The 27679-nt window shown below is 40.4% G+C and overlaps 1 protein-coding gene across 1 annotated transcript in view; it reads right to left on the reverse strand.

The window, feature by feature from the left end:
• The window catches only part of GUCY2F (guanylate cyclase 2F, retinal), an 86344-nt gene that overhangs the window by 46252 nt on the left and 12413 nt on the right, over positions 1-27679 (reverse strand). Inside the window, 5 exon segments of the mRNA XM_032837144.1 lie at positions 1551-1640; positions 7027-7158; positions 12368-12464; positions 16659-16662; positions 17837-18175. Of these exon segments, the coding sequence (XP_032693035.1) occupies positions 1551-1640; positions 7027-7158; positions 12368-12464; positions 16659-16662; positions 17837-18175 (662 nt within the window).

Genomic DNA, 27679 nt, shown 5'->3' on the forward strand with positions numbered 1-27679 from the left:
AGAAAAAACAAAGAAAGGCTGAGAAACTCTTCCAAATGAAAGGCACTAAGGAGACATGACAACTAACTATAATATGTGATCCTGGATTGGAAACTGGCCTGGGGAAAATTAGCTATCATTTATTTTGACCATTAATAAAATTAAAATATGGACAATAGTTATATATTATTATATCAATGTTCAATTTTCCAATTTTGATAATTACACCAGAGTTACATACAAGAATGCCTTTTAAAGGAAATACACACTGATGTATTTAGAAGTTAAAGGGTGGGATGTCTACACCTTACTTTGAAATGGTTCAGAAAAAATAATATACATAAGCTTACAGAGAATGAAAAGTAGGCAAAATGTGAACAATTGCTTTATCTGGGTAGGGTATACAGGAATTCCTTGAATTATTCTTGCAGCACTTCTATAAGTTTGAGACCATATCAAAATCAAAAATTACCCAAAAGTCATGGACACATTATATCTTGGGTCAATACCTATCTTATTTCCCCTAAGTTTGACCCCGTTAGGCACCTGACTTTGAAGTTAGCTCTCTGTTTAGCATCCTGGATCATCAAACCAGTGTGGGATTGCCTATTCTAGCTCTGACATTGGTCGCCCTTCTGATTTCATCTCTCATTATTTTAGTGTCAGCGCCAAGCATCGAAACCACACCTAAGAGAAATACCAAATCACAGTATCTCATCTGATCCCTGGGGTACACCCTGTCCACAGTAAGCCACATATCTCCCATTTCCTCCTCTCCTTTGTTTTCTCACTTGTACAGTGCTTGGGATGTAGAAGGTGTCTGATTCATACCTGTTGGATTGATTTGAACTTGCCTGCTTCATAGATGTGAAGAAATCCATTATTACTTTCTAAAACTCCCACTCTTCTGAGTCTGAAGGAACCACAGACAGTCTCTGTGAATCTTTTATAGACTCAAAGCTCAAGAAGGAGCCAAGATTTTAAACAATTTGAGTGGAATCCTCCTCATCCCTGCCTTATCTACACACTGCTCCCTTAAACAAACCACCCAAGGACTCTTTAAACAAAATCAGTGGGACTTGGGAAATCACCATTTTTCTTATGCAAGTCATAATTACAAGATTACTTTTCTAGGCCTGGCAACTGGAGATTCTGAATGATTATGGGATATGTACTTAATAATAATCATAATAGCAACCATTTTACAAAGAAGTTATATATCAGGAAATGCACAAGATGCTATACGTGTATTATCTCTTTTAATCCTCATGTCAACCCTGGAAGTAGACATTAATATACTTCCTTTACAAAGAAGGAAAGTAAGACTCAGGGGTTTAGGTGACTTGCCTAAGTTAAAATAGCTCTTAAGTGGGTAGAGCTAGGAATGGAATTCTTCATGTCTCTTTGACTTCAGAGTCTATACTTCTGCCATAGCATTACATGGTCATATCAAGACAGTCGCAGTATTCCCCACACTTACTTGTTAAGGGTCTTCCTAACAGCTGGTGTTAGTTACTTCGGAGAAAGGATTGGTTTTAGTGGGAATGTACATAAACAAGGATTTCTCATACCATTTCAAACATATCACTTGCACTGAATTTGATGGACTTAAGGTCTCCAAAACCTCCAAAGGGGAATTTTTTCAGCCACACCCCATCACCCTAGAAAGAAAAGGCAGAGAAGAGTGATGAGATTTAGTTGCCAACAGCTCTAGAGCAATATCCCTTCCATATGAAGGGTTTATAATCAGACCATCAACTCAAACAGGCTTTGTTCTTCCTCCATCACACTCCACCACATGGACACACTGTATCTGAGCTAAAAATGAGGTCACGCAGGGACACCAGGGTGGCTCAGTCGGCTGAACATCAGACTCCTAATTTCGCCTCAGGTTATGAACTCAGGGTGGTGAGATCAAGCCCAGCCTCAGGCTCCATGCTCCTCATGCTTGAGTTTCTTTCTCCCTCTCCCTCTGACCCTCCCCCCCAATCACTCTCTCTCTCTGTCCTAGTAAATAGATAGTTGGTAGATAGATAGATAGATAGATAGATAGATAGATGATAGATAAATCAAATCTTTAAAAAGGAGGTCATGCAGAGAAGTAAAAGGTAAAAATTCCAGTTAACTAAAGACATGGAAACCACAGCAGGTAGGCAGACTTCAGAAAAGGAAAGTTATCACTCTCTGCAATGACTCCTTTCACTAACTGTAGAAAGTGCCAGGTCATTTCACTTATTCATAGCTAAGTGATGTAGTACTGGGTTCGCCATGATTAATGATGATGGTTGGTGGTTGCAATTGTTACTGCCTTCAGGCATCCTTGGTGGGAGATGTAATGCAGCAAATGTTTTCTGCATTTACCTTGCTCCATTTTTCTCCTGTGGGACAGGCCATTTTGGGGGCCTCTTATGCTTCAATCATAAACCAGTTAGCTTTAGTGTAGATTAAACATTTCTTATTTGGATGCACAAATGTACTACCTTAGTAATATGAGTCACCTAGACCCTTTCAGAAGTCTATTTCTGACTTTTTAAGTACAAAGCCGCTACTTCTAAGGCTGCTGTCAAAAACAATTATTTTATTGTCTTTACTTTAACATCAGCAACTGATTGATAATTTTCTTCTCTGTTCATAGTCTCAAGGACTAATCAGTCATCAAGCCCTATTTCGTTTCTGTCCGACCCAAACTTTTTTAGAAAAGCAATACAAATATGGATTCCTTGTTCTCCCTGATAATAATAATAATGCCTTGCATTTGCACAGCGCACTTTACCCTTCAAAGTGCTTTCACATCTATTACCTATAGCCTGGAGAGTCCATTTCAGGCTGCACCAATTTGTCGGCAAGGAGAGATAATAAAGCAGAGAGCTCTGTGCAGTCAAATTCCAGGAAGAGAGTGTAAGCATTCTCTTATTAAGGAATATATCCAGTTGTGGCACTGCATCTGGAAACCTGCCAGAGTCAAAGGCTAATAACGGGAGCTGCGGGCATCTGAGTTCCACACCCACACTCTGGGTTAGAGGGCATCTTCGAGCCAAGAAGCTTGAAACCCTTTAACTAGGGAATGGCTCTTGGAGGTCTTTGGCAGCTGAGCAGAACTATGCCAGCCAGGCTCAGTGCCCACAGAGTCCAACAAGGTTAGTCCAGGATCCGCACCTGCCTGCAGCAAAATGGCCAAGCATGAAAGGCAGCCTTCCTGGTCTCTTGCTGGGAAATTCTCTGAGCCTGGTCCCAGGCCAGCTGCATCACGGTCACCTGGGAACTGGTTAGAAAGGCTGAGTCTCAGGCTCCACCCCACACTTAACTTCCTTAATCATAGGAGTCAAGAGGGACAGACCCGAGCTCAAGCTCGAAGGCTTAGCCTTCAGGGGACTTTGCCCTCTACAGGGATCAAAACCAAGGTTTCAGCCAAAAGACAAAAATTCTAACTGGGAATTCACAAAACCAGCAAACATGCGGGATATAGTGGTGGGCAATAAAGCCTTTCCAGCACCTTTGCAACCATTTTCCATGGCCCCTGGTCACTACTAGCTGTTAAGTCACCTTTGTGCTAATTAGAAAGGGTGTTTTCCCACAAGGAACAATGAATAAACAAATCAACATGTGAGAATATAATTTTACAGCTGGTGGCAGCTGGGCGATGTTGGGCGGCAGCCCTGGTTGAAAACATACATGCATGTGCCACGCCCTCATTTACTCTTACATCCTCCAGATACCAGGGAACACATTCCACTGGCAGCATGGCTGGTCTGCATACCACCAACCCCTGCCTGCCAGGTGGAGCCTCTTTGTCAGGTTTGGAGTCAGGCTGTAGAAGTGGAGGAGAGAAGCTGAAATTGGACCTCCAAGAATATTAGGCAGAAGAAAGGAGTAACCTCAAAAAACTCCTGGGGAATAGTCAAGGTAGCATATAATCAGGTGTACATATGTTTTATTTTACCAGTGGCTATGTACGTGCATAGTCGAGTGTACAGATATAAATGTAGCTATGAGAACTAACCCCCACTGCCTTGTTTCTGAGCTAGGCTGGAGGTCAGAACCTCTCTGCCCAACCCTTCACCACTCTAAGTTAGTACATGTCTGTAATGTGAATAGTACCCTCTTAAATACACGTGCCCTTGTGCAGTGCACAACCTGAACATCAGGACTGGCAACCCTAACTCTGCCTCTAACCAGTACCTGATACTGTCTTCCTGGAGTCAGCTTTATTGTAGAGAGGATTTAGCCTCTCTCTGGCTGGTTACCTTTTAGAGATCATTAAGCCGAGCCTTTACTTCCCCCCAGCCAAATCATCAAATTTGAGAGCTGGAAAGGGTCTTGGGTAACCCTGTTCTAATCCCTTCGTATTTTGGTAAAGAAACTGAAGTCTAAAGAGATGAAGTGACTTGCCCAAGGTCAGAAGGCTAGGTAGTAACAGAACCAAGGTCTTCCCTTTTCCACTTTCTACTTTATTGCTCTTTTCTCTCATGGCTTTCTTTGGTTTGGGGGATTTGTGTGTATTTATTTTAAGATTGAAATAGTTCTCACAAACTTTATAAGCAGATTTTTATTGAGTCTGTGTGTGTTCTACTTCATGAATAATGAGGAAAAGGAAGGAAACAGGCAGGTTTTATCTTCACCACACATGCATTATTTGTTTTGTTTTTTCTTTTAAGAGAGAGAATGATAAAATACTTCATTCATCATTCAGTTTTTAATTAAGAGGAAGAAACATCCAACTCTAGCCACTAAAGTTTTTAGAAGTAATTTAAAGTCCATCAGTTTTGCACTAAGGCTGTGGAGCATTAACTAAGAGTCAAGAGAACTAGGTCCTGGATCTGGCTGTGCCTCAAATTCAGGGGTGGCCTCAGAGCAACCACTTCCTTGGTCTGAGCCCCAGTTTTCTAATGGACAGAGCTAGACAATTCTGTGATGAGAGAAGTGGTTGGTGGAAAGGAGACGGTGGGGGTGTGTGGAGACAGCTCTAGGAGATATAGAAGAAGGTGGGAAAATAGAAGAAAAAAGGCTCTGGGAAAGGAAGATGATGGGGAGGCTGTGCGGGGAAAGGGGTGAGAGAAACGAGACAAAGAGGAAAACAACTAATCTTGACTTCATGGTGTGGTATTATTCTCACTAACACCCTTCTTTTGTGCAGATAAAGGCTCCCTTTGGCTTCAGTTGAGAAATCCTCATGCTCTGACTGAGCAATAGTCATTATGGGAACTAACTCAACTCTCTGCCTCCTTCTAAGAGGTGGAAATATCTGACAGATTCTTATAAGCCAGTTATGTACAGATGTTTACTTTTTCCCTTTCTCAATTCTACACTATAACCTTCTGTCTCCACCAAACAAAACATACCACAACTCGATACATAAATTCTTCCACAGCATCAGAGAGTCATATAGCATATCTGAGTCAGAAGAGGCCTTTGAGATCTCTTAATTCATCCATCCCCAGCCCTGACTATACACATAGGGAATCTTGAAAAAAATTCCAATGCCTGAGCCCACCCCATACCGACCAAATCATAGTTACTAGTGGCAGAGGCTAGACACAGGTATGTTTTTCAGGTTTCCATGGAGATTCCAATGAGTATCCATGATTAAAAATTTGGTTCAACCCCTCATTTTACAGTTAAAAAACCAAAAGACCACCCTAGATTACTGAAATTTATTTCAGAATCTTAGCAGTGTCCATATACTCATAAAACCATCAGCCCACTGCATTTGACATTTAAAAGCTCTGTGATTATCTTGGTTTTGGTCTTTGAGAGAGTAGAGCTGTCAATTCCCCAAAACCACAAGTTTTACACTTGAAGCAAAGCTCCTCTTTGAGTCAATGAGCTTCGAGGCAAGATCCGGAGGTTTCCTGCTTCAAATTTAAGTCAGAGCCCTCAGGTACACTGAGCAAATATAAACCATGCCAATCTTGGCATTTTAGGCATCTGGCAATTATTTGGCCAATGGAGGAGAGCACTCACTCGGAAAATTCAATATGTTAGACAGTCAAAAAACTCATTCTGTCCTGTTTTGGACTTTCTTTGTAGTTACTATTGACATTGAAAGTGTTTGCTGCTTTTTGGAGTATCTTCAAACAAAACAAGGAAAGCACACTGGGAAGGCATCACTTAGGAGGGACTAGTTTCCCTCTTACCCCCTGCTTAACTCTTTCCTGCTGAGAAGAAACAGTTCATCTCTCCAGCTGTTGCAAGATTTGTTCTGGTTGCCAAATTCCAGTATCTAAGAACAAGGGGCCACGAGTGGCCTCTTAAACTTGAAAGACAGAAACTTAAGTGAAATTAAAAAAAAAAAAAAAAAAGATTTCCATTGTACACAGCAGAAAGTCACCTGTTACTCCAATAGAGAGCACAGGCTGAGGAAAAAATGAAATAATTTCTAAAAGATTTCAATAATATCAGAGGATAGCAGGTATAGGAAGAACAACTAGAATTTGAAGGGAAGGGTTTGCCCAAAACTTTACACAAACATATTTCTAGACATTCCATCACAAACAGGTGACTCAGGAAGTCAGGAAGTCATTTCTTCTATTATTATACGCTATCTTCTAGAATGAATGACATGATAAACTGCATGGATCTGCCGACTTTTTTTTTAAGGATTTTAATTGTTTTTTTAATTATTTATGACAGAGAGAGATAGTGAGAGAGGGAACACAAGCAAGGGGGAGCTGGAGAGGAAGAAGCAGGCTCCCCACTGAGCAGGGAGCCTGATAGGGGGCTCGATCCCAGGACCCTGGGATCACGACCCAAGCCAAAGGCAGATGATTAACTGACTGAGCCACCCAGGCACCCCCTGACTATTTTTTCACATGCACAATAAATAGATGGATTTGAAAGATTAATGAAATTATAAATAAGTAGATCAGTTGCTGAGGAAAATCATTGTCCAAAAGCTTAGTGAAACAAGTCCATGAGTGGATAGCAAACAAAAAACTGGAAAGATTTTCCAAAAGTCTTAATATTTTTACCCAAAGACTAAGTCCTAAATCACTGTCTCATTTTAAAAACCAAGATGGCAGCAGATAAGATAGCTGTTGGATAGCCTACCTCGTAAATGGATATGTTGGAGTTTTCATAGGTAGCTGGAGTTAGACTCCCTGAGGAAAAGGGGAACCTTGGAAACCTTCCACTTTGGACTTCTGAGGTGATCTGAAAGCTTACACTGGTGCAAATTCCTCTCTGTGAAAGGATTAGGGAAAAAAGGTTATAAACAAAACTCCCATGATTTAGGACAAAGCAATGAACTGTGGTATAGATACTGCTCTCATCTGGCTTTCCTTTTTCTTTTTTTTTCCTCAGATAGTAACTATATGAGTTGAACTTTGTAAACATGAGATTAATTTGCCCATCCCCCAGCACAACTTTTTTTAGGCTAGGTTTGTTATCATGCTTCACCTCTGTATATCATGAAAGAAAGGTAAATGTTCGCAGGTACCTCCATCTCCTAGAAAGGATTTGATCTCTGATTTGGGGGACACTTGGGTGGCCAGTCAGTGAAGCATCTGCCTTTGGCTCAGGTCATGACTCCAGGGTCCTAGGATCAAGTGAGGAGTCTGCTTCTCCCTCTCCTTCTGCCCCACACTTCTCCCTCTCTCACAGACTCTCTTTCTCTCTCAAATGAATAAATAAAAAAATGTTAAAAAAAAGGAATCAGAAATTTGGGGGGGCAGAGAAGAACACCAGTCATAATTTAATCTGGGATCCTCTATAGACAAAAATAAGAACACAAGCATCTAACATTTTGGAAAAAATCAACAGCAGAACTAGCACATAATCCCTCCCTTCTGGCTCTCACGCCTGGCTCCTTTTGTTATACCATCTTGAATGGCAGCCTTCGTTGTGCAGGCAAGATTAATGGCAGAAGGTATCCCAGAAAGCAATAAGACAGTAGAGAGTGAATAGATCATCTGCCCATGATTTATGAGTCTGATGCTTAAACAGACCAAGTTCCTTATTCCTTGATTTGTTAACCTGTACACATGAGTCTGGTAAAAGAGGACCAGGAAGTGCACCGTTGAACCAAGAGGAAGACTTATCTGTAATCTGTAGTAACCTTTAAAATCGACCAGCTTTATCTTCAACTAAACCAGCAGACTTATTTCATAAGAAAAAAATCATAAATTAACATGTTCCTCATATTCTTCTCCATGTCTCCAAATGTGCCTTTCTTGAAATTACAGTAATTCAGAGCTATTATTGTGTAGTCTAGCCCCCACACCCCTCAACTCTAACACCCTCATTTTACAACAAGGAAATATAGACCTAGTGAGGGCTATAGGCACTGGAAGAGGAACATGGATGTTACCATTCCCAGTCTTGTGTTTTTTCTAATGCACCACGCTCTGTTTCACTCTTGCTTGCCAATAAAAATGAATCTTAAATACTTTCACATACTCTGCTCTTAATGGTCTTTGATAAACTGAAGATAACTAGTCGATTTAGCCCCGAGTTAAGTTCATTCTATCAAGACAAGACTATCACGAAGTTCCAAGGCACTAGTAAACTATACCAGCTCCTAATGTGTTGAAATCCCAACAGCTCGTGATTCAGACAACATGTAAAACTTGACTCTTCACATAACCCTTGCATCAACCTGAACTCTCCTCAACAGAGCGAGGCCAGGGAGGAATCTACTTCTCTTTCATTCTTTATTTTCATATCTCAGCAGGAGCACCTAGATCTGTATATTGAGACATAGACCCCTGCGTGAAGGGGCACAGGAGAAAGCGAGAGAATCTGCCAAAATCCACATACATTTGGACTTCAGCTTTACTTTCTTCTAAAAACTTCCTTTCCTGACCTGACTTCTACTGACCTGCCAATTTTTCTGGACTGGATTAATTTTATATTCACCAAGAGTTTATACTTTCAGACATTCCATTTGGATGGAATTCTTGGCTTGGCTTCTTGACTGATTAGACACAACCAGCTGCAAGTTTGTGACCACACAGTGATTTAGGAAAATGTACACTTCCCCTACCTTTTCCTATCAGAAACTGATACAAGCCAAATGCCAAAAAGGATCTGGAGTTCAAGAACTATGTTCTAGAATAATGCCATCCTTTTCCACCAGGGCCAAAATAGTAAAAAAATAAAATAAAATAAAATAAATATTCCCTATAAGGCTATCAGTCCCTGTTGCTCTTCATTTTTCTCACTTAATGCAGTGAAAAGTGATTATTGGTTGTGGGTTTTTTTTTTCTCTCTCACTACGTCAAAATGTATGCACAAGTTAATGAAGGATCTATCATCATGAGCAAGATTTTAAAAACTTGGGTACTTTGTTCATCTGAAAGTAGCCCTATTCTGTTATCTTTGGGGATTTCTTGGAACGCTGTACGAAATCCAAACATGTTTTGTGTCTCAGTAGGAAAGAGAGAAGGGCAGGGGGAGCTTTTCCACACTTCACTGGGCTATTGCAAGGCCTCTGCAAAGAGAGAGTTAATTCAGCCCGAAATCGATCTGTGTTTGTTGCTTTGACACTTGAGAGCCAAAACTTTGAGGCAATGGACATGAACTGAATACCACCCCAGAAGTGGGATTTTTAAAAACAGGTTTATTGCTCTTGACCACTTTAGTAAACATTGCTATGTTTAGAAAGATGACTTCTAATCACCTGCTTTTACTACAGATTACCCATTTCTGGATAAAATATCTTGGCATAGAAGTAACTACTTGTTTTCTCAGTATCAGGTTATCTATCAGAGCTTGCACTCCAGTATCTGCCTCTTCTGATGAAGGTGAGAAATTTCATATGAGGCATATGGGGTATGACAAATCCAGACAAATTCTACCAACCTGAGTGAGTTCCAGGGTCTTCTGGTGGCTTCAAAAATAGAGACTAACATCAGTACATCTTTACAGCATGAGAGTGAAATGTAGCTTTCAGCCACAATGATAATTTTGGCATTTAGCAGTACATTTCCAGGAACATGATATCAACCTTACAAAAAAAAAATTAGATGACTAGAACAAATCAGAGTTAGGGTTGTAACTGAGAGTTAAGGTAAACAGCTGAACATTTCATCTGATTCCAACTGCACAGAGTATTGCCATGTAATCCCATCATCACCCAGCCAACTAGTTCAAGTATACCTTTCTCTGCCACGTTTACGCAAATGATCAGTTTGGTCACAGAGATCCTGAATTCTCAGACCTGGTATACTGGTTTAGTAAAAGTAAATGTCACATGGGGACAAATAGGATGTGTTTGCATTCTCTCCTTACATCCTGCTACCACTATACTAGAATTTGGACAAGCAAATGTCTTCATTTTGGCCACATAGACTGGGCAAAAAGAGACAACCTCTCCTGTTACTACTACAGTTGACAAAACTCTTCCTCATGCTTTCTTTTTTTCCAAGCTTTTGTTTATGCTGTTTTCTCTGCCTACTGGGGTCAGGAAGGTAAATACAAATTGGTCACATAGACCAAATGTAAGATAGTAGAGAGTGATGGCAAGTGGGTCAAAATGCAGAGAGCATGCTTCTTCCGAAAAGGGCAACTACTACTGAGTCCTGAACAATTGCCATGATAATACCCAAGGCTGACAGATCTTCCAGCCTTTATAAAACACCCAGAGGGGAGTGTGGGTGGCTCAGTCAGTTAAGCATCTGCCTTTGGCCCTGCTTCTCCCTCTGCCTGCTACTCTCCCTGCTTGTACTCTCTCTCTCTGTCAAATAAATTTTTAAAATCATTTAAAAAAATAAGAAAATTAGAAAATTAAAATACCCAGAAATCCAGGTCTTTATGTGCAATCTCCCAATTTCAAAGTTCTGGCCGCTATTTTTTATAACTATAAGGGTGGTTACCAAAAGTGGTTACCAGTTTGTGACCTGTGACCTAGACAAATCCTATCTGTCCTTATTTAAGACCCAGCTTTAGTGTTGAGTCTCTTAAAAAAAAAAACCCTTCTTCCACTGATACATCTCCTCTGACGTTCGCCATATTTCTAGTGTCTTTTGTGCAATATGGCAGCTATCAGCTCCCTTGTGTGGTATAATTTGCATCTCTGACTTAGCTCTAATTTCCTTGAAGGCATCTCTCACAAAGCCTAGTCCAGGGCCAGAACAGGCATTCAGTGAAGAGCACCAGTTGTTACACAATAACCATCAGAACAGAACCACGTGCCACCCCCCAGGGACATTCAACTGATTTTCACTCATTGATTCACTCACCAAACTTTGGCAAGCACCTATTACACTATCAGCACAAGGTTGGGAGCTATGGGCTAACATTAAAAGAAAATGGATCTCTGCCCTTGACGAATGAGCACTCGAACGTGGAGTTCAGATATACTGAAGAAGAATGAAATATGAAATCAAAGCTACATTGTTGCTCAAAGTGCACTGCGTGGCCTTCACAAAACTGTTGTAAGGCAGCACTTTCCACTAGAACTGTAACCTGAGTCACATATGTATTTTTAATCTTTCTAATAGTCATGTTAAAAAAAAACATAAGAAGCAGGTAAGAATAATCTTAATATGTTTTATTCAGAGGGGAGGAGCAAGATGGCAGAGAAGGAGACCCTGTTTCAACTGGTCCCCTGAATTGAGCTAAATATCTACCAGAATACTCTGAACACCCAAGAAATCAGCCTGAGATGTAAGATTATACACTTCTGGATCTCTACAGGGGCAGGAGATCATTCATGGAGAGGTGTACCTTGCCTGAATCACAGTTGATATACTCAGCTCTACATCCCCTCAACCACTTCTCACCAAAATGACTAGGAGGAGGAACACTCAACTGAGGAAAAATTCAGGGACTGTGCCCTCTGCCACAGAACTATTGGATATGGACATAAACAGTATGTTGGAAAGAGAATTCAGGGTAACAATTATCCAGGCAATGGCTAGGTTGGAGAAGACCATTAGTGGCAACATAGAATCTCTAAGGGCAGAAGTGAGAGCTGATCTGGCAGAAGATATGCTTTATTTAACCCACAACATCCAAAGTATCATCATTTTGACATGTAATTAATCTTTTTAAATTAATGAGATATTTTACATGTTTTTGTACTAAACCTTCTAAATCCAGGGTATATTTTACGTTTAGAGCACATCTCAATTTAGACTCACCATGTGCTTTTTTTCAAAGATCGACCAATTGATGTGAGTGAGATATTGAGAGAGAGAGAGACTGAGAGAGCATGAGTTGGGGGAGAGAGAGAACCTCAGGCAGACTCCACACAGAGCGCAGTGCCCAACACGGGGCTCAGCCTCACCACCCTGAGATCAACACCTGAGGCGACATCAAGAGACAGACCCTTAAACGACTGAGCCACCCAGGTGCCCCCAGACTCGGCCCATGTTAAGTGATCCATAGTCACCTGTGGCTTGTGAATACCATATTGGACAGTGGAGCAAGGGAGGGGGTTGCTCCTTACCTTACTGCCAAAGTGGGGATTGATAAACGTCACATCGTTAAAAGTCAGTAGAATTCTATTGGGTCCTTTAATCAACTGGATTTTATTTATACGACACCTGAAACAAGTGTAAAATCAGAGGGTCACAGGGAGCTGGGTATTTTGTGAACCCAGGATAAATTTGCCCTGTGATGGAAGTTTTAAAATATACAAGATAATGGGGAGACTAAATACACATAAATCTTTACCCTCATACCCAGAGCAAAGAGAAACAGCAACCCTGACTCTCACCACTCACAGAATTACAAAGACCAAAAGAGAAAAATGAAGATGCTATTGAAGAGACATCAAAAGGGAAGGATGAGGCTGCTGCATGGGGACAGTAAGTCAGACTAATAAAATGGCGATTCCCCCCCCAAAAAATGGTGATCCCACATCAAGAGCACATTCAAAACAACACCTTGCAATACTCATAAAGAACTCACCACCTTTTCTCATATGCCACAGTACATATTCTAATAATAGCCAGGCCAAGAAGCATTCATCTCCATTTTATAGGCACAAAAACACATTCAAGAAACAAAACAAAATTAAGCAAATTGTGCAATTCCCTAGCCTGAGGCAGAGCTGGGACTCCAGTCCTCGGTCCCTGGCTGCAGGCCCAGATTTCTGTCCACAAGACCACTTGTCTTGTGAAGTAGCATCTATGCGTTGCCAAAGCAACAGGTTGAAAAGTGGAAAAATTCAATCAGTTGGTTGCTTTGTCTACATGATTCCAAACAAGTAGGCTGACTGGGTTTTTTTTTTTTTCTTTTACTGAATTGGTCTCTTGTCTGTGCATTACACAGACACAATTTAAACCTGATTCTCTTCAAACATGCCCATTAATTTGCAGCAAATGTAATTATTTCCTATAAATCAATTACTAGACACATAGGAGTTTTTGATGTCTACCCACACTGCCAGGTAGGTCATCTCAGTTGAGCTGACCCGGCAACTTAAGGACCTGAAGGATACCTTGGATTTAGTCTGTGTGGTTGTTTTGTTCTGTTTTGTCTTATGGGTGCTGACAGCTACAGTTTGGCTTCGCTTTTTCCACAACCCCTTAATGGCCACCCTATGGAACGTATTAGAGCCTGTGCCAGAGTGTGGAAAACAACCACTGAATCAAAATGCTTTGTCAAGTTACTGTAAGCAAGTCTGCGATGTCACTGTAGCTTTAAGCACCAGTAACACTGTCTGTTTTTCTCAGTGACTCCACTGGTTTTTAAACAAACAATTAATGTGTTTCTAATTGTCTGCCCACAAGTATGACCCTTATCACTGTGGGAGCTGCTGCCCTGTGGTGAAAATTAAAAGCACCCTGTAGTGAATTCTTGGGTAAAGCACATGAATCTTTTGGTGAAGTAAAGCTTCGCCCCCTAACTTATCTGTTTCATATGTGTGGTGATGTCTTAAAGCAGGCACACCTGTGAAAATAACCATGCTACACACTCTCGTAGAAAGACAACTGGACTCCCAATCCAGAGACCTGGGGTGCAGTGCAGATTCTGTCATTCATTAGCCAGATGACCTTGGGTAAATAATTTAACCTCTTCGTGCTCCGTGTCCTCATCTGTCTAGCCAGATAATGGTTTGTGCGTTACCCGCTTATAGAGTTGTTTTGAAAATCAAATGAGATAATACATGTGAAAGTGCTTCAAAAAGCATGAACACCATGAAAGTATAAGAGCTCATTATTATCATTATCATCATTAGTTTTACAAAGCACTGAAGAGCTTTATAGAAAGGCGAGGCAATCTGGTTCAGAGTCGGGAGAAAGGACGAGTTCAAAGAATCCTTTGTTTTGGGGGTGGTTGGGTTCTTTGCACATCTTTCTTTCTGGAAAAAAAAAAAACTTAAACAATCAAAACACAGAGAAAAGGAAGGAACAGAGAGTCACTCTCCTGCAAGTAATCACCATCTATTACAGACACTCATCAGACACTCAGTTCTGATTGCAGCCGTGGTGGGCAGAGAGAAGGAGGCAGGCAGCAAAGAGAGGGCATCTTTTGTGCTCTGTTAGCTGAAGTACCAAGGACCAAGTAACTCTGGGAAATGATGTGCCGCTCTCCCATCTCTGAGTTTTCGGTGACCACTTCAAGTACCAATTGTCTCAAACTCATTTTCCTCTCCAATCATGTCCATCTCCAATCATGTCCCTCTCCAGCCTTCTTGGCCCTTCAGCCCACAAACTCCAAACATTCCCCCCTTGTGATTTTATAGACTTTTCCCCCTTGCCTTCACAAGAATTGCAGATTGAGCTCACTCTAAGCCGAAAGAACCAGTCCTTTCCATGGGAAAGACCAGTGAGGCCAGTCACTGGAGGGGGGAAGGTAAGGTGGGAGGTTGACAGGTAACCTAAGCAGCTTAGTGACTCCGTTTTCAATCTTGCCACGGGATGTTTTGGCATTATGTAGCCAGAGCCCACTACTCTTCAAATCTCCCTAGAGAGGGGAGATTTCTGATTAGATGACATTTATTTTCCCTAAGCATAGTCTAATGATGTTAACTCAATACTCTGGTCTTCGGCAGCAACTAAACTCAATACATTAAATTTCTGTTCTGAGCCAGAGTATGTCACAGTCGCAGAAATTAAAAAGAAGAACCACCTTCGATATAATGTTTTTGTTAAGTGTGTTTTAACAATTCACATGATACCCACCACTCTGTATGGCTTTATCAAGTTTCTAATATAAGGAAATTGAATAAGAGTGGTTTTGGGGGGGTTTTGTTTGTTTGTTTGTTTTTTGCTGTTATGCCAACATACTAAACACTAAGAGTACCACCTGTTAGAGTTTCGAGCTAGGATTTCACAGACTCATTATAACATCAGAACTGGAAGGGCTCTTCAAGTTCACTTAATCCAATCCCTTCATTTTACAAATGAGAAAATTCTGGCTGAGAGAGGTATAGTGCCTTGTCCAAATTTACACAGCTGTTTAGTACACTCTGGATATTTTTCTCAGAACTTGCCAAAGGAGATCCACTCTATTCCCACCAAGTTCGTGTCATATTGTTGTGAGGACCACTCTTACAAAAAGATAACAAAGGTGTGGTTAGCAGGATGGAAAGTGTGAAGTGGGAGGGTCATGGTTGATTTCATTTTTTACTTTCCCCAAATCATCTTAATTTGGGGAGAGGTCAACTGTTAAAATGCCAAGATTATGAAAAAGGAGCATCCTATTAAGCCATCTTCAGCCATGCCATTTATGCCCCGATCCTGAATTCATTCATCAGAGTAGTTGGTCACCTTTTATGGGATCTGAGGGAGAAAGACAAAGACATGTTGATAATGATGACGTTGATGATTAGCTAGGATAGCTTTTGTCCAAGGAAGAAGGACAGTGTGAATCTGGAGTATAATACCCATGGCAAAAGGTATGAGTGTCAAAGTGAGGGTTCTGGGCTCCCAATAATCAGTGGGAGAATCCCATGTGCCTGGGCAGGAGATAGGACTTTACCACTCAGAGTGCCTCCTCTGAGTCAGGTATTATTCTAGGTGTTTTACATACTTCAGTTTATTTAATAATCCTCACTACAATCCTGGGAACTAGGACCATTATTCCCAACACCTGGATTCTTGCCAAAGTCTGACTAATTCTTGGAACTAGTTAAAATATCCCAATTTTATTTTGTCCTAGTCCATACCATTTGAGGAAAGAGGTGGGTAGTGGAGACTGCCATTGGAAAAGGGAGCACAGATAGGGAGTACACAGACCCTAAAGTACTAGTTCTCTTATTTCAGGATAATGGGGCAAGCCAGATTTACTCACAGACAACAACACCGACAACACAGCTGAGGAAGTTATTCTTGGCATCATGAAAACACTTCACTCTAAATGGGGCCAGTAGGGACAGTAAACCGCTATGGAAAACAGAAAATCAGTTGGTCATGTAATGAGGAAATTGTACTGAAACATGACTTCCTGGAAGTAAATTTTAACAAAGCTATTATGGCCTTTTACGTTTATATAAAAAAAATGTACCATATAAAGTAAGCAAATCCATTAATAGCAGGGCTATAAGCAAAGCAAGTCAGACCATCACACAAAGACATTGTCAATGTCTATAGAGAGCAAGAGGAAGAATTGCATTACCAGAGAGAAGCTGTAAATGAAGGGCACCACGAAGCAGCTCCTCGTGCTTTCTGGTGAGTCTAAAATCAAGCCACATCTACCTAACTTAATTCCATTTTTCTACAGCACAGTATGTCTTGTTGACTTTATGGACACAGAAAGCAATTTCACTGTTCTGAAGCAAAACCACTCACCACTCTGACAATAACAAATCACATGAATTAAGGGTGACCTGGGTGTTGCTTTGGAGGAAAAAGTCCATGAATGGAAAATTCTGAGTACCTTAATTTAAGGTGGATGGCAATAGAATTTTTGAGAATAAATATGTTATCTCACCTGTGAAGGGTAAGTATTATGTCACCTTCATAAAATAAAAGACATTTTAAATTCACTAGAGTCCATAGACCTTGTGCGTTATAGATGAAAAACATAGCACTTGTCCTTCAGGTGTGAGTCTGGTTTTGATAATTAGGTTTTCGCCGAGATGTAAATTACCCTCTAGGAAACCTAAACATTTGGATGGATTACTAAGATTTCAGAAGGAAATATATGATGACGCTAACATCAGGGTAGTAGGGTATGTCATGCTCAAGCAAATTAGAAACTGAAGTCCATTTCAAACAGATGCATTTGGTTTTAGAAGGGTGTGGTGTACACTCACACAGGAATAATATGGATCCTTCCAAAGTTCCCCTCTGGCTCTTAGAGATTGGATGGAATTTCCACTCTTCCTCAAGCTAGAGGAGTTCCATCAGTTAATCTAACTGCAAGTATTTATTGGACACCAACTGTGCTGGTTGGGGGGGTGCACACATAAGAATTATTAGCTATGGTACCTGCCCTCAAGGAGCGGTATGTTTGGGAGGGGGAGAGACAATCAATACACAAGAAACAATTGAAAAGCAATTTGGTGCTAAGCTGTGAGGTACAGACTTTTAGTTCAGTGGGAGTTCAGAGAAGAAAGGGTATAGAAATGATATCTTGATGCAAACTGACTGACAGATTTTGTATACATCAAGGGAAGAAGCGGTGATCTTTCTAACGGAAAATGATCACAGGTCATTGTCAACAATAGACTGAGGAAAAGATTCAGGCCTTCCTCTTCTTAGAGTAACCTCTTTGGAAGTGGGATCATTATGAAAATGAGTGAGGGTGGCTTTTAAATTGTAGATGATTTTCCAAGGCTGTAAAATAGCTCTCATCTTCATTATTTTAAATTAACTACCTGGAATGCCAAGATGTTTATCTCCCCGGAATGCAAATGACTGATTCTTTGAGTGTTCCAGTGTTAAAAGACACCTTCCCTTAAATAGGTTCCCTTGTAACCCACGCTGAGCCAAATTGACTACCAATGATTTTTTCTATTCCTTACCTCGACAGATCTTCCCTTCTGCAAACCAGCATTGTGCATCTGCTCGAGGGGGCCTGCCACCAGCCGTTTCCATGTCCACAGTGTAAGTGCTATAGAGTTCCCATTCTTTCCAGCTGGTGTCCAGGATTACATATGCTGCGATTCCATTTCCATTTGAATCTGTCCTTATCAACTGGCTGAATCCATAGAACTGCGTGTTTCTGGAATGCTGAACCAGGCTGGCAGCACTAACCCGTCCATTTTCTTTCATAGCATTATTCATGGCTTGTGCGATAAAGTAAATTGAATTATAGGTGGTTCCAAACAATGGTGAAATATATTTTTAAAAATTACAATTATCTTGAGCCCTGGTCGCCCTAGAGCAATCTCAGAGTGTATTCCAAGCCTGTGTTCATTATTATGGGCTGCACGTCTGAGTGGAGGAGAGCTATGAAGACCCAGAGGAAAAAAACAATTGTTTCTGAGGACTTGCTTGGTTTCTCCCCCAGGCCTTCACATCTTTAAATATATCAAATATGACAATTTTATGAGCAAACCAGTCATACGCAATATATTTTTATGCTCCTAAACTAAGAAAGTGATTTAGAGTTATAAAGGACACTAAAAAAAACAAGTATGGAATAGACAAGAGGCACGCAAAGGAGATTTACCAGGTTAATTACCAGTGCATTATGCGTGATAAAATCATTTTGCTGGCACTACTAGAATGGAAGGTGAGTGTGGTAAGACTGTAAGTAATGTGTTTCCACAGTCCATGTCTGTGTCCTGTCTTAGTCCAAAATGGCTCTTCTAGACACGTGCTCCCCGGAGAAAGTGAATGCTAGAATACAGTTTGAAACACACAACCCCACACATACACATGCAAACATGCATCTGTATGATACATAGATACACATACACTCCCCCAAAGACAGTGCCAAGTGTTGTAATGCATGGAGAATGTGGGTTTTAATCAACAAACCCTATATCCTGCTGGTGTCCAAAGAGGCAAAGCTTTGTTGAGAAGCCACCGTAAAGGAGTAAGGCTTCTACAGAGGATAGCGTGACTCTGCCTGCCATACATTTAAAGTAAAAGCAATAGCATTTGGTGTACTATCCCTGACACACTGCTTAGTGACCTAGTAAATTTGGTTTTGGAACAAACTTGTATCTATTCCAAAAAGGTAGGGAGGAAGAGAGAACAATCCCTCCCTCAATCCCTGCCCATCCCCGCCACAGGCCATGGCTTCACGGTTTTCCATAATATTTCACCTCTAGAATGGAGTTCAAGAAAGCGATGGTCATGCCATTTTACTGAGCTTCAGAGAAAGCTGATACTTGCTACTTTGGTTTCACCAGGACTAGAAAGCTATCTTCCTCCTTCATCTGAATAAGAGGGTTTAAAATTGAGTGGATCATTTTTGTGTTGGAAAGACCCGTCAAGATGCAGAGAATTATAGTAGCAGCTAGCAAGACAATGCCATGCCCTGTTGACAGAGCAGCGTGTTGTCAATTACCCAAGGAGTATCAAAAATACCAATGCAAAACCCAATGCAGACAAACAGAATGAGATACTTTAGGTTTGGGATCCAGTAATCAGTATTCCTGAAGTGCCCCAGGTATTCTAATACACATACGTGGGTTAAAACAATACAGAAGAAGAAGACACAGTAGCCTGTGGTCTCTTCCTAATACCAGAATGTTAGGCAAATCATTTATACCCTCTCCCTGGGCTTCAGTTTCTTCCTCTCTAAAATGTCTAGAACCACAAACGTCTACAGTTGGAGATCATTGGGTCTGTCTCTCTCTCTCTTTAGACAGGAAAGGGAGGCTCAGAGTAGTTCAATGATCTGTCAAGGTCACTGACTGGGGCATAAAATCAGGACTAGAACACAGGTTATCTGTTCTTAGTTTAGCATTTTTGCTTGAAATAGGCATTACCTGAAGTCTTTTTTAGGTGCGAAGTCCTTGGTCCTCTTTCCTAGCAACACTCACTCCATTGGGGATCTCCCTTGGTCTCATGGCTTTAAATACCACATTTATACTATAAATCTCAGATTTATACTTCCAGCCCAGACTGTTTGCTAAATTCCAGGCTCATAAGTCAACTACCTACTCTGATATCTTTACATGGACACTAGTTTTCAATGTACCCAAAATCAAGCTCCTGATTTTCACCCAAAAATCTTCCTGCTTCATCTATAATGATCTTCCCCATTTTTGTTAAGAGCAGCTCCATTCTTCCAATGGTTCAGGTGAAAAACCTTGCCCCAGATAACAGAGCTAACTAAGAGCAGGGCAGAAATCAACATTTCAGTTCCCTGAGTGTTTGTCCAGGGATGTCTCTCCACTGACTCGCCTTAACACACACTATAGAAGGAGGCATGGTGAACAGGTGTCATGTGCATCCACAGTTAGTCACCTAACACACACTGAGGTCCCTAAAAGCATTTTCACTAACTTTCCCTTTTGACTTTCTCAGATGCTCCATTTAATTGTCCTCAGGATTTTTGCGAGAGCCTGCCTGTTTTCTGGGGCTTTGGTAGGTTATGACAATAAGTTAAGGCTGGAAGGTGGAGTATAAAATCAATACTAGTAAAACAAATGAGTGTAAGAAAAAAAAAAAACAGGGCAGCAAGCCCCTGAAAGCAGAGAAAATGCTAGTATTCTGTTTTGAAAGGCACGGAGCCTTCTGGGAAAGAGACTGTATCTACCTACAGCCAAAAGCAAAGATTGAAACTATTAAAAAACAACACCCTCACCTTTGAGTTGACCCATCTCACAGGATTTTCAGCTAGTCAGGCTATGTTGCCTTCTGTGTTCTTGGAGTGACCCCTATTAGAGCTGACTGACAGCAACTCTCCAAGATGACTGAAACCTGAAGCCTGTTTTTCAGGATTCTCTAGCCTCCACCACATAGCACACCTGCCCACGTACATGTGTGTGCGTGTGCGCATGCGTGCACACACACACACACTCTCTACACACGTGCGTGTGCATACGTGCACACACATACACAAACAGATCCACAAAAATAGAGGGACCTGAAGCTAAAGGAAAGGGCATAGCTGTAACAATAGCGTTCAGTTGCAAAAGAACTGTCACAAGGGCCCACTCTCACTGTAAGGGCTTGAATTTGTGTCCCAGCTGGTTTGTGTTGCTGTTTCACCCACTGTGCCCTTCGGTGCCCTTCAGTAGTAGAAATTGTCCCTTCCTGTAAGTCAAAGGCACACTCTGTGAGCATTGGTCACAAAAGGTCTCCAGCTGCAGCTGCTGCAAATAATGAAAGAAGAGGTAGAAGATGGGGTGAGGGAAAAAAGGCCGTCTCCACGCCCTCTGTCCCCGCTTCTGACTACAGCTCCAAAGAAGCATGATAGGATTGGCAGAAGTTTCTGTCAGGCGGATGACCTTGTTGACATCACACTCATGACTCAATCTATTAGTTTTGCCTGCTGCATAGACCTGAACCTGATTGAATGAATTATGAATAAATGAATGACGATTGATTGTTTGTTATTCAGCAAATTTATCTAGTTCTACCCCAGGCTTCTTGGAGTTTGGTATCCAAGAAAACAAGGTCTGGGTCAGGAGCAGTGATCTTCGAATTTGTTCAATTTAATGGTTCATGTTGTTGTTAAGTTGACCATCATCAGTTCCGATTTACTGTGCTCACAAGACACAAAACAGGCTTCCAAAGTATTTTGTCCTTAGAAACATAGATTGAAACATAACCTGGGTCAGAAAGCATCATTTGATGGACAAAATGGCAACATCACTTTTGAACAAAAAGCCAGGCATGTGCAGAGATCAAGAAACCAGATGGTAATCAAATTCCTCTTATTCAACGTGGTACCTCCAATGCATTATCTCAACACTTAGACTTAGCCAAGAGATGGCTAATAACCCAATCTATTTGATATAATACTCAGGAATATAATACCTTTATTTTTATAGAATGATCCCCTTATTGTTTTTATAGAATGATATACAAAGATAAGTGTAGCCATTGTAAGCAGCAGGCAACCTTTCCTGACAAGTGTCTGGTGGGCCCCATCCTGGAATGCTTCAGCCCTAACCACGTCCCCTGACAGGCACACATATTTAAGCTAATAGAAACCAGTGGGTTCCAGGAGCTTCAGGGCCCCCTGGGCTTGCTGAGAAATCCAGAGGATTTCCTTTGCTTAGGCAAATAAGGCCACATTTGGAAAAATTATCCCAAATGTGTGTTCTAGCAATATGCATTTGTAGCCAGTAGCATTTTCCTGAAAACAAGCATTAGGAAGACAGCAAAAGTAAAGGATGTAGGCACTAAAACCTTACTTCAGAAGTCAAATTTTAAAGGTATAAAGTGATAATCTTTGCCCAATCATCCTGAGACTAAATTAGGAAGTTTGTCACTGGCTTCCTACCCCCCAATCCCTCCATTTTGATTCATTGTTGTCTCTCTCTTTTTTAAAAAAGATTTTACTTACTTATTTGAGACAGAGAAAAAGAGAGCAAGCATGAGTTGGGGAGAGAGGCAGAGGGAAAGGGAGGAGGAGACTCCCTGCTGAGCAGGGAGGTAGATCCTAGGATCCGGAGATCACGGCCTGAGCTAGAGGCAAACTCCCAACCGACTGAGCCACCCAGGCACCCCTGATTTACTGTTCTCCTTTCATGGGTCCTCATAAAGTCCTAGTACCTCCTAGGTTAGAGGAAAACAATCTGAAAAACCCATTCAAATCAAAGTGTTAGTCACTTAGCAATATTACATTGAATAAAGCATTGGACATGGGATACAGTGTAATTTATTACGTAGTTAAATGGTCAGGTTCTGTTAGCAGATCAGTATTGGAATCCCAGCCCTGCCACTTGCCAGCAGCTGTATGACCTTGGAAAAGTTACCTTGAGCCTCAGTTTCATCATCCATGAAGTAGAGATAATAATACCTAATTTGTAGGCTTGATCTACAGATCTGATGAGAACATTTATATTAATTACTAGGCACAGAGTAAGCACTGAATACATGAGAGCTGCTATTATTTGCACTTCAGAAGAGGAACACAGAACTCTAATAATACCATCCTGGAAGAATAGTGGTCAAGTACCTTATAACAGTCTTGAATTTGTGACCAATAAGTAAAAATCCCAATTTTATTTTATTCTATCTTAAGATTTTTTTATTTGTAAGTAATCTCTACACCCAATAGGAGGCCCAAACTCACAACCACGAGATCAAGAATTGTACACCCTACTAGCTGAGCCACCTTGGTGCCCCTAAAAGTCCCAATTTTAGACCCAGTGTTCTTAGCACCCTAAAATGGTAAAACCGTTCCCCTTCATTGGGGAAAAGACCTTATTTCTATTTTGTTCTCCATGGTATCACCTGCAAAGTGCTGAGCCCATAGTAATAATAAAAAGAACAACACTAATACCACTAATAATAAACATTTATTAAGGAGCTATTAGGTGCCAGGCAAGCTCTTTATGTGTATTAACTCATTTAATTCTCACAATAACTATATAAGGTAGGCACTATTATTACTCCCAACTTAATATAATGAAGATACAGAGAGCTTAAGTAAATGTACAGCACTTTGCCTTCAAAGCCCATGCTCTTAACCATGTTATATCTGAGCTTAATAGATCTTTGCTAAATCAAGTAACTGCTAGATCCACCAATAACTTTTTTGTAACTTCTTTTTTCCTTCATGACTTCCTGATTGAAGATAGTGAGATCAAGATTTTTTTTCCTCAGTCTCCTCTTCCTCTCAAATATCACTCTCAAACAAGGAGAACAAGGAACAGAAACACCAGCCTTCCACACCATTCCCCCAAGGGGGAATGTTGGTAAGCAACAAGCAGATTTCCCCACCCCCAAGAATCCTACAAAGGCATAGGAATTAGAGGCACCAAGTACTGTAGAAGTTTGAGTGAGGCAGGACTTTAAAGGAAGGACAGCCCTTTGAATGTCCTTGTAAGGAGTGATTAGATATCTGCCATCTCCACCTCTATTAAGGAAAGCCAAACCCTGCTGGAAACAGGTTAAATTGATTCAGAACAGCTCTGGAGCTGGGACACATAATCCAAAGGAAGGTAAAAGTTAGGCAAGCCACAAAAAAGAGTGATGAAGTTGAAGTGCTTATACTTAACAATGAGAGTCCCAGTCTCCCCCGCACCATGACTCCTAGAAATAGTGACAACCAGGATTATGACTCCCAAGAAGATGGGAGTATTCTTCCCTGAAGAGAGTGTAGCCCAAGAGGCAAGATCTACAGATATTGACAAAAAACTTCAGCTGGCTAGCCAATTTCTCCACTGGTTAACAAACACACAATGTACATACACCTTCAAATCCATCTCTTAGAGCTTCATTCTTTTCATTCAGGATCACCAGAGAATTAAGGAAATTAAGAATTAAGGAAACTTCCAACATGAAATAGAAAGACCAAAACAAAGAAGCATGAAAAATTAGAAATGGAGAAAAACACAGGGAGAAGAAAAGAATTTCAAAGAAAGTACAATGAATATTTTCTAAGAAATAAGATAAAATACCATATTTACAAAACAAAACCAGGATGCCATCAAAATAGACTAATCAAAAAGCATGAACCAACTCTTGGAAATTAACAATATTATATGGAAAAAAATTAAAAATCAGTAAAAGAAGATGCAAAATTGAGAGGCTCTGTTAGGAAGAGTAATTTATAACAAAAATATGGATGATACAAGAGAAACAATTAGACAATTAAAAAATCAACCCAGACAATCTTATAAACAACTAATAGTATTTTCAGAGAGAACAAAGACAATGTTGTCGAAGAAATTATCAAATAAATAATACACAAACATTTCCCAGGTAGAATGAGACTGAAAGGCCCCACAATAGATACTGCATAATATATGTCAAGGACCCAGATATCATCATGAAATTTCCTAACATCAAGAATAAAGACAATCTTAAAAGCCTCTGGAAAAGATGGGGAGGAATGAAAAGAGGTTGCATTAAAGACTCAGGAATAACAATGGCATTGGAATTGTCAATGCCAATAATGGAAATAAGAAGACAGCGTGCCATGTCTTCAGAGTGCTAAAGGAAAATGATTTTATTTTATTTGATGGTTGATTTTAAGTAATCTCTACACCCAACGTGGGGCTCAAACTTAAAAGCCAGAGATCAAAAATCACATGCTCTTCCAACAGCAAGCCAGGTGCCTTAGGGAAAATGATTTTTTAACCTAGATTTTTATACTCAAACTATCAACCAATAGTGAAGATAGAAAAATGACTTTCAGATATGCAAAATTTCGAAAATTTACCATCCCTGTACCTTTCTCACTAGACAGTGTGCTCCACCAAAACAAGAGTAAACTGAGGGAAAATAATGGGAGCCACAAGATTCATGCAAGAGTGGATTCAGCACAGAAAAAAAAGAGAAAGGGACCTTTCAGGGTAGTGAAAAAGGTGATATTAGCATAATAGTTGTGCAGAAGCTTTAGAGAGCAATAAGTTTAGATTGGAACAGGAGGACAGAGAGCTTCAGGATAAACAAATGAAACTGATAAAGGATTTTTGCCATGTATAAAATTGTTCTGTGAAAAGTCAACAGCTTTATCAGACAGTGTGGAAAAACTTCAAAATTCAAGTTAAGGTAAACAAATTTAAAAACGAGACAATCGTTAACCCCAGTAAAAATCAAAAGTTACACACAGAATGAACTGTTACCATAATATACCATATGGATCAGCAATCAATGATATTTAGATAGGTATAATACAAAAAATACCAAATATGAATTTAACTAAAAAGTGTGGCATACCTATATTGAAGGTTTGAAGGAGCATAAGGAAGTATATGAGAGCTAAAAATCCTCAACTGTAATAGAAAGTCAACAAATAATGTCTAAAATTGATTAATCAAGGGGTGCCAGCGTGGCTCAGTCCCTTAAGCATCCAACTCTTGAATTTGGCTCAGGTCATGCGTGAATAATCTCACAGTTGTGAGATGGAGCCCTGTGTCAGGCTCCACGCTGGGAGTGGAGTCTGCTTAAGATTCTCTTTCTCCATGGGGCATCTGGGTGGCACAGCTTGTTAAGCAACCAACTCCTGGTTTCAGCTCGGGCCCTGAACTCAGACTCATGAGATCAAGCCCTGCTTCAGGCTTGGTGCTCAGCACAGAGTCTGCTTAAGATTCTCTTTCCTTCTGCCCCTCCCCGCAGGCTCTTGCTCTCTCTTTCTTTCACTCTTAAATAAATAATCTTTAAAATTACACAAAAGACTCTCCTTCTCCCTCTACCCCTCCTCTCTCTCTCTCTCTCTCTCCATCTCTCAATAATAAATAAATAATAAATTGATTAATCAAGAGATAACCGAGAGAGAGAGAGAGAGAGACCAGTGGTGGTATGGTATTTACAAACCCAGAAGTAAATACCAGAATGAAAAGCAAAAAAGACAAGAAAGTGGTTGCTTCTGATGAAAGGTGGGAGAGAGGCCTAGGAACTGCTTTGTTGTTGACACAAACTTTTTAGCATTTCTTAACTGTTAAAACTATGTGTGCATATCACTTTGACAGTCTTTGGTTTTACTTTTTAAAGAAGAGCATAAATTAAAAGAGATTGCAAATACTGCTCTAGGCTATAGCCTCTCGATGGAAATTTTAACTCCACTGCAAGTTATTGGGCAAGAGGGAAATATGGCCATGTTTTTCATATGTTTGTTTATTCACTTACTATCCCTCTCACAGGAATTGAGATTTCCTCTACACCCCAAAAGATCAGGAACAAGAGATGTGCTAGGAAACATTTGACTCTATATAGAGGAAAATAGCTCTTACTTGTATCATTTACCAATTTCTGTGGTGCAAATACTCCCGATGGCTGGTTTCTAGCTACCAACATGATGCCACTGGACACAGAAATGGGAAAAAGTGCACACCATCAGCTTTTGTAAACAAGTTCCAACACACCACTGACGAAAATCTTGTCTTGTTAACTGTTCTATCTGGTGTTCCACACAATGCATGGCGCATGGCAGGTGCTCAGCAAATAATTATTGATCTGTTGACTTAACAGGGCAAAAACAACAGGAGTCCAGGGACAAACAAACAATGCACTACATCTTTTGATCTAAGAAAATATCATTTGGAATTCTGAAAGCAAAATAATCTTGAAAGCTTAAACTATTGAGCAATTTTCTGCTAGGAATCAGAAAACTTCAAGAGTAGGGAGCTGAAATCAGATTCAAACTTAGATGGTAAGTATAAGATCATTCTGGCCCCACGGAAGAAAAAGTGGAAAGGAAGGAAACTGTGAGCCAGACATTCTGCTAGTTACCTTACACGTGTGACTTTGTTTAATCTTTGCAATAATCCTAGAAGATGCAGATCACTAACCCATTTTACAGATGAGAACACTGAGACTCAAAAAAGTGGAAGTAATTTGCCCAAGGACACACAGCTAGTAAGAGTGGAACCCTGGTACTTAAACCCAAGTGTGTCTAACTCTTTATCTATGCTCTTTCTCCTATACCAGCTGCCTTCAAAAATTTAGCAAAATAATTTAGGCAAAAGAAGGTTTCGTTTATCAGAAATCCGAAGATAACTGTGTCATCCTTCTCTTAGTCTTTGGTTAGGAGGGTATACCCTAGGAACCTGCAAAGAGGGGGAGGAAATGCATCCAAACAAGCTGTTTTATAAGATCTAGATCCTTTGCTTTAACTCTCTCTATTTTCTTGTCTAAAGCAGGGTACATGCTGCCTAGCAACGAAGATAGTGGTGTCTTTTCTTTTCTTGCCTTAATTACCTTATGTTTTCCACAAGGTATTGTGGTGTAATAAGGTGTAATATTTGAATCAAATATTACAAGTAGTAGGTCTGAATTTTTTATAT

Source organism: Lontra canadensis, unplaced genomic scaffold (assembly GCF_010015895.1).
Source record: "Lontra canadensis isolate GAN:19392208 unplaced genomic scaffold, GSC_riverotter_1.0 scaffold96, whole genome shotgun sequence".
NCBI lineage: Eukaryota > Metazoa > Chordata > Mammalia > Carnivora > Mustelidae > Lontra > Lontra canadensis.